This window comes from Microcaecilia unicolor, chromosome 14, assembly GCF_901765095.1.
Source record: "Microcaecilia unicolor chromosome 14, aMicUni1.1, whole genome shotgun sequence".
Lineage (NCBI taxonomy): Eukaryota > Metazoa > Chordata > Amphibia > Gymnophiona > Siphonopidae > Microcaecilia > Microcaecilia unicolor.
Window position 1 is genome coordinate 28395723 of NC_044044.1, and position 8638 is coordinate 28404360.

General features: G+C 39.0%; 1 protein-coding gene across 1 annotated transcript; it reads left to right on the forward strand.

Moving 5' to 3' along the window:
* The first annotated feature begins 7690 nt into the window (after positions 1-7690).
* LOC115457276 (olfactory receptor 4Q3-like) lies at positions 7691-8638 on the forward strand. Its single transcript, XM_030186700.1, has one exon. The coding sequence runs from the start codon at positions 7691-7693 to the stop codon at positions 8636-8638; it is 948 nt and encodes a 315-aa protein (XP_030042560.1).

Consider the following 8638-nt stretch of genomic DNA (forward strand, 5'->3'; position numbering starts at 1 on the left):
TTTCCTGTCCATTTAGAGAATGATACCATCGTGTAAACCATCTCTTCTCCCTGACTGATGTATGGCCTTTAATCTTTAAAATTCTGATTATATATCACTTGATTATATTTTTTTATAAAATTTCCATTGTAAGGTTTGATATAATTGAATGAATTATACTGTTCTTAGTGAACGTAGGAGTTATATTTCTTGACACATTCAAGAACCATGATTTATGTAAATATTTGCTCATTAAACCTGTATTGATTTTGTTTTTTAGCTTATTTTTGATAGCCAGTTCCAGTTTTGTTCTAAGACACATGATATATCAAATATGTAAATATACGTTAGTTATTTTCATCCTGATTCTATATAATGCAACTTGAGTTACGTGCTCAAATGTGTTCATATTCTGTATTTTGCATGAACTTAATTAGCTTAACATGCTAATCAGTACTGATAATTGAACTTAGCAAGCAATTATTGACACTAATTGCCACTAATTAGAATTTATGCATACAACTGTCTTTGCTTGTTCAATAAAATGATGCATATAAATTCTAAGACACGGATCTGATAAGGGGGTGTGGCCACGGGTGGGTCATTGACATTCATAGAATTTATGCACCGTGTTATAGAATATTCTTGTTCTCCCCTAGATTCTATATAGTACGCCTAGAGATCCGTGCAAAAATTGGCAGAGATTCTACGTACCTAACAAGCTTAATAACCTAATGAACACTGATAATAGCACTTAATGAGCAAAAAAGGACACCAATTGGCACTGATTAGAATTTAGGCATTGAAGTCACTAAGCATATTCTGTAACCATGTGTGCTGTACTTCTAACGTGGACAGGAAAAAAGGGGTGTGTTTATAGGCAGGGAAATGGGCATTTTGTGGGTGTTCCAACATTTATGTGCCTAGTTATAGAATATGGCCCAGTGTGCCTAAATGCGCCACACCACTCCGTGAAAAACTGCACTGGCTTCCTATCAGAGAACGTATCTCTTTCAAAATCTACACCTTAGTCCATCAATCTCCCAATCAGAAATAGTACCAGTTCATCATGGTCTTACCTGAATCTCCACTACCCAAATTGCAAAGGACTAAAATACAAGACAACCCATGCGTCCAACTTCTCTTACATAAGCACGCGCCTATGGAACGCACTGCCACAAGTGGTGAAAACAACTTACGATCACCTACAAGTCAGGAAATTATTAAAGACTCACCTCTTCGGAAAGGCATATCCGACTGTCCCAACTTAAATGCCTCAACCCTGCAACACTTCACTACCAAAGATCGCACTGGACATTAACAAACCCTTTTATCTCAAACCCAACTTGATTGAATCTTATCTTCCCTATCCCACTATAACATTTTTGTACTTATCCTTATCCCATACCGGACTTGGCGAATGCCTTTACGGTATTATGTAAGCTACATTGAGCCTGCAAATAGGTGGGAAAATGTGGGATACAAATGTAACAAATACATAAATAAATCAAAATGCTGAGATTTATGCCACTTTTTCATTGGTGTAGATGGATGCACATAGGATTTAGGCCCTGAAATATCAACTAAGCACCAATTATAGAATCTCTGTATCGATTATAGAATACGCTTAGTCTGATTTTTTTTTATGTGCCATATATAGAATCTCCCCCTCTGCGTGTAATTTAGGCAGCGGTTTTTACTCCAGGTTTTCATTGGCGTAAATGGTTGTGACTAAATACTGTCACAGAAAATGGGGTGTTGGGCATATTCTATAAACTATGCCTAGATTTAGGCACATTCTATAAACCACATCTAAGTTTAGGTGCAGTTTATCGAATACACCAAGGCCTATTTTTTTCAGCACCAATTTTTTTAGGTGTGAAATATAGAATCTACCCCTTTACGTTAACTTTTGTTTTCAAGAACGCTCCTGCCCTCCCACCATCAGGAGTGATGTTATCAATATCATGGCTTCAGTGGCTAAGGACAGTCAATTACTGTTGGATTCCCAAGGGACCTGCCTGATTTTCCTGACTGAAACTGCGATATTGATGTATCAGACACAATAGCAGGAATATGACATACAATGTTGAATGAAGAACTATTGTACAGACATGATAGAAACATTTAAATATCTCAAGGGCATTTATGTACAGGAAGAGAGCCTTTTTCAAATGAAGGAGAGCTCTGGAATGAGGAGACATATGACAAAGTTAAGAGGGAATAGACTTAGGAGTAACCTAAGGAAGTATTTCACAGAAAGGGTGGTGGAGGCGTGGAATGGCCTCCCGGTGGAGTTGGTGGAGTCGAGGACTGTTCCAGAATTTTAAAAGGCATGGGATAAGCGTGTGGGATCGCTTAAGAAAAGAAAGAGTTAGGGGTTACACGGGATGGGCAGACTGGATGGGTCATATGGCCTTTATCTGCCGTCATGTTTCTATGTTACTACATAATGGTTCTTCTTTACTTTATAATTGTTTAGTTACAGTTTGGTAGAATGAAAATCTCATGACTTGGTATCAGTGGAAGAGTTGGCAGTGTTCTAGCACTTCTTACTATAATAATAAGGATACCAGTTGCATTAAAGACCTGGGGGGGGGGGGGGGTCAATATTTATATCCTGTGCATTTGGTCTTTTTAAAAAATATTGATTGTAGTGTTTAAAAATAGCGCTAGATATTAACTGCCATCCATTCTCCAGATATCAGCGCTGAATAGCCAGGTATGTTGCTTCCCAATACAGTTATCTGTGATTGTGATAGTGTCAATATCTGAACATTTTCTGTCTTCACCCAGGCTGTGACCCCGGGTCATCCAAATATTGCTGGGGGTTGTCTGCAATGACTTTCAGTAGTATTGCCTGACCCAGGTCGTCAGCCATTTTTCTGGGTGCAGGTTTTTGTTTTTTTTTAGCCTTTGAGTCACATGGATGATTAAAATCTTGGGAACAAAAACTGTCTAAATTCTTCAGCACTTTTACTGCAATGAATGTCCACCAAGTTGTTCTGAAATAGTCTAATTTGACAGTAGTATACCAATATCAATATTGTACTTACATACTGCTATATGGCTTTACAGATGTAGCTTATAAAATTTACGAATTCCAATACAAAATCAACCAGCTACCTGTAAACAGACCACCCAACAAGAAACTCAACAATTATCAAATAAAGACATTTCAGTTTCTGGTGAAATGATAAATACCCAGTGTGTAATCTAATCAGAGAGGGCAAAGGGTTCCAAAAATAAACCGTAGCAAAAGAAAAAAGTGTACTGAAAATTCACAAGAAACGAACACCTCAAGAACTAGAGGGTTGTAAAATTAAAGAAAATGCAAATGAGCTGAATATCCAGGCAAATAGGTATTCAATAAGCTAAAGCCATTGGTAGCATGGAATTTTGTTACTCTTGAGATTCTACATGGAATCTTGTTACTCTTTAGGATTCCAGAATCTTGACATTCTTTGGAGTAATACACGGAATGTTGCTACTCTTTGAGATTCTACGTGGAATCTTATTACTCTTTAGGATTCCAGAATCCTTCTATTCTTTGAGATTCCAATGGAATGTTGCTTCTATTTGGGGGGGAAATTAATAAATTGAGGGGCTGTTTCAAAAAATCATCCTTCGGAATTGAGATGTCTTGCTCAATATTAAATGCACAAAATAAAGCCATTGGGATGTACGAGGAGCCAGCGTTCTTAGTAGACTGGCCACACAGACATCCCAGGAGAGCACCCTAGGGGGCACTGAAGTGGATTTCAAAACAAATGCTCCCAGGTACACATTTCACTGTTGCTCCTATCTTGTCTGCTGAACCACCTCAAAACACCCCAAAACGTACTACCCCCAACTGTATACCACTACAATAACCTTTATAGATGAAGGGAGGACCTAAATGTGGGTACCGTGGGAATCCAGGGAGATTTTGAGGGCTCACAATTTCCACCACAAGTGTAACATGTAGGGGAAGGTATGGGTCTGGGTCCATCTGTCTGCAGTGCACCCACCACTAGACTACTCCAGGGACCTCCATACTGCTGTAATGGACCTGAGTATAACATCTGAGACTGGCATACAAGCTGGTAAGTAATGTTTTAATCACATTTTGGGGTGGGTGGGAGGGGTTTAGTGACCACTGGGGGGAGTAAGTGGCGGTCATCCTGATTCCCTCAAGTGGTCACGTTTTTGTGGCTTATTTATTAATAATAATCAAGAGCCCGTAGATGGTCTCATAGTTACTCTATAACAAATCTAACCTGGTGACCTCTACTTGTGAAGTGGTGTCTAATTAAATGTTTTTTTTTTTAAAGAGGAAAAGCCTCAAACCCAGGCAAATACTCCTTTTGTTGAATCCAACTTTAGGGAGCACTGCCTGATCATCACAGGCTAAAAAAACCTGTTCTCTGTTAGTGTAACCCTCAAGTATCTTTCATGAAAGTTTAATAATGAAATACGAGGGTTACTTATCTTGCTACTCTTGCTGCCGTTTCCCGACTGTGCGGTCTCATGTACAGTCACATTCTTCTTAACCCCATCCACGGCCCGACTTCAGCCCAAGTTTCGTAACCTTCATCAGGGTCCGTGGGATTATCACGACTGATTCTCGACTGTTATATTTCGGATAGATTTGGTATTTGTTAATAAAACAGGTTTAGACCAAAACATCAAACTTATAGCCCTGGATGTTTTGGTTTTGTTCTATAAAGCCAGAAAAATGTCCAAGTATTAGGAAAGCCCATATCCCGCTCTTAAAAATGTCCCTGACACGACCCCATGCACTTCTGACATAGATGTCTAAAAATTGGTTTTGAAAATACCAATTTGTGCATTTTTTGTGGGAAAAATGTCCAAATGCAGATTTATGCCACTCTTTGGATGCTCTTCTCTTTTGAAAGTGAGCCCCCAAGTATAAGAGGTTGAGCTGCACGGTTGTAGGATGTGCAAGAATCTGTCACCTGTGTTCCTAAAGCTGCAGGACTAATATTTTAGTTTCAATTGTGAGAGGCAACGAGGTCCTTTATTTTATTTATTTGTTGCATTTGTATCCCACATTTTCCCGCCTATTTGCAGGCTCAACGTGGCTTACAATGTTCCGTCATGGCATTCACCATTCCAGAGTAAAAGATACAATTAATATTACATAAAGAACAAGGATAACATAATAGAATTAAGCAATCAGGTATAGAGAGAGAACATTCAGAATATCAGGTAACTGGTGATGCGTTACAGTTCCTATTATGGATCATTGTGGTATGCCTTGTTGAAGAGATAAGTCTTCATTGATTTACGTAAATTGTTTTCAGGTCAAGTGGCAATGCATTCCACAATTTCGTGCTCATGGAGGAAAAGCTGGACGCATGTATAAATGTATATTTTAGTCCTTTACAGCTGGGGAAGTGAAGATTCAGGAATGTGCGCGCTGATCTTTTAGCGTTCCTGGGTGGCAAGTCAATAAGGTCTGAAATGTAGGCCGGGGCAGAATGATTTTATGAACCAGAGTGCAGACCTTGAACGTAATAGGTTCTTTAAGTGGAAGCCATTGTAGCTTTTCTCTTAAGGGTTTGGGCGCTTTCGTATTTTGTTTTTCCAAATTATTATGACCTGTTAACAATAAAGAATAGAGGTGGCATTGAAATTTTGACACACCATGAACAATGATCCTTTTAAGGTATTGTTATCCCTATCTTATTCCATCCAATGAAGGAATAATCATAATAATCATGTTGGAATCGTCAGGCTTCGTTCCTACCATGGAGGCTGGTACACCAATATGTCAGTTTCAATTGCAAGGGGCAAGCAAGTTCTGTGGGACTTCCAGGGGTCCTGCCTGCCCTCCCCCCCAATTGAAACCATGATCTTGCTTCTGCAGCAGCTGCAATGGTAGGAACAATAGTACAGGAATTTGGTGTGATTTGAAGGAACATTGAATAAGAAAGAATGTAGGTCTCTCTTCTTTTTCCGACAAAGTTTCTTGCTGTTGAAATAAAAAAAAAAAAGATATGCATTGAATTTTGACAAAAGAAATATCACTGAGAAAATGACTTGCATCCATTTTTCATGCAAGATTTATCCACCGACATGTTGGTGAATAGTATACGTGCCAAAGTTTTTAATAGCCTGCTTGTCTTGAGGTTAATCAGACTTTATAATCCCTTGAGCCCCCCGTACTGTTTAAGTTCATCAATGGACAAAGACTTCAGCCTGTAGCTGCTGGCAGAGCTGATGAGGCAGAGACGTCATATTCTCTAGAATTTCTGAATTTACTGTATCTATAAAGTATACGTTCTGCTAATTTTCAGGAATTTATTTGCTAATTAGATACAAGCAAGGCAAAAACCATCCATTCAGGTGATTATCTCTCCAAGTAATAACTCGTAAGTATCTATCTCTATTTACATTTAATCTTTATTACTTCCACATCTTGTAATTTCTAGTCTTTTGATACAAGTGATAAAAAGTCATATTGAAAACACCAAAAGAATGTCTCTTCAGGTGCAGGATAAAGATATATTACGATCCCTTACAAGCAGCAGGCTTGTCTGCCAGTTTCAGAGTACATTCGTCTCCTGTCTTGTTCACTTTGTTTCTCCTTTTCTCACCTCACTTGCTGTGTGTCTTTCTCTCTTTCCATCCCTTTCCTTAACATATCAAGGAAGAGCAACTATTTCCAAACAAATGAAATTCATCAACTTTAAAAAGGCGGAGTTGGAAGGCATATAAATCATTAATTCTATGATTTACTTTTAGACGCAGAGTGGGATGAAACATATTTTATTCCTTTTAGAAGAAAGGAATTCTTCGTTGGAACAGTTGTGAGATGATAAAAAGTTTCACTGATGGTTATGTCCCTGTAAATAGATAACATCTTGAGAGAACCGATGAACTGTGCTTGAGTTTGGGGGAAGGAAGCCACTGAGTAGCACATGGTGAGTAGACTTTATGTGGAAAAATTGCTGATTTGAGGGTTTGGGCTGATTTCAAGACTTTGGATTGTGATGGATTTTTTAAAAATGAGGTCTTCATATTCCTACAGAGGAGCAGACCTTCAGGATCATCACGTAGAAATTGCACTGAGTCACTGAGTTATATAATGGATTAAATAAATTCTTCATATCAATCTGTGACACTGTTTTCAAGGCTAATTTGAAACCAAAGAAAGTGTGTTAAGAAAGACCATAATCCAACACTTGGAAGGGTTAATGCCATATAACTGTGAGATGTCTGTAAGAATAAGAGCAAATGGGATATGACATTCATTGAAGGCGGGGCATGCTTTACTCTGGGGGGGGGGGGGGGTTAATGAATTGCTACCCATTTCATGAGCATAGAAAGCTGTATATATATGACTAAAATAGAATACAATAGAAAACAAAACATGAGAAACTAAAGTTGTCTCCTTAGTACAATTTAACTAGCTACACACAGCACTGTATATCACATATAAGAGAGAGAGTCCCTGCTCCACAGAGCTTAAAATCTAGTGATGAAAATGATTTAGAACAAATAAGATATTCCTGGAGAATGTATTATGTAAAAGTATCCACAAAAAGTTGAGTTCCTAGCCAGGATTTGAAAGACTAGAGACAGAGCATGACACGACAACTCAGGAAGTCTTTAAAATGAGACAGACACTCAGAGGACATTAATATTCTTTACATTTATTCTCTCTTGGTTCTTTTCTTTTCCTACAGCTGATAAAGTGGAAGGAATGACCGTCAGCAATGAAACAAGAGTCACAGAATTCATCCTCCTAGGACTTTCTAGTAATCCAGACTTGCAGCTACTATTCTTTGTGCTGTTTCTAGTGATGTACCTGGGCACCATAGCTGGGAATCTTCTCATTATGATAACCATCTATGTGGACTCTCAACTGCACACGCCCATGTACTTCTTCCTCTGTAACCTGTCTTTCATAGATTTGAGCTTTTCCACAGTCACTGTCCCCAGATGTCTCGTTCTCTTTCTCTGGCAGGACAAAACCATCTCTTTCAGCGACTGCATGGCTCAAATGTTTTTCATACATTTCGTCGGGGGATCGGAATGCTTTCACCTGGTCCTGATGGCCTATGACCGCTACGTTGCCATCTGCAATCCTCTGCGTTATACCACAATCATGAACAGACGAGTCTGCCTCTTGCTGATGGTTTCTACGTGGGCAGGAGGTTTCATTCATGCCTTTTCACAGTCACTCCCAATAATTCAGCTGCCCTTCTGTGGTCCTAATGAGATTGATCATTTCCTTTGTGATAGCCATACCCTATCTTTGTTGGCTTGCTCTAGTATCTTTATCACTGAAGCTTTGGATATGGCCAACAGTGGATTATTAGCCCTTAGTTGTTTCCTAGTGCTGGTCATATCTTATGGATACATCATCTCCACCATCTTAAAAATTCACTCAACCGAAGGAAGGCAGAAAGCTTTCTCTACCTGTGCCACCCACCTCCTGGTAGTCACTTTCTTCTATGGCCCAATTGTTTTCGTCTACATGAGACCTTCGGTGACATTTGCCGTTGATAAACCACTTGCCGTCTTTTACAGCACTGTGACCCCCTGGTTAAACCCCTTCATATATACTCTCAGAAACGAGAAAGCAAGAAAAGCCATGAAGAAGCTTGGAGGTAGGACAATGTCTCTTTTGAGGACACATGCAAACTGA

What these genes read in the sequence shown, in the direction of transcription:
- LOC115457276 (XM_030186700.1), top strand. Translation starts at nt 7,691, where the DNA reads ATGACCGTCAGCAATGAAACAAGAGTCACAGAATTCATCCTCCTAGGA.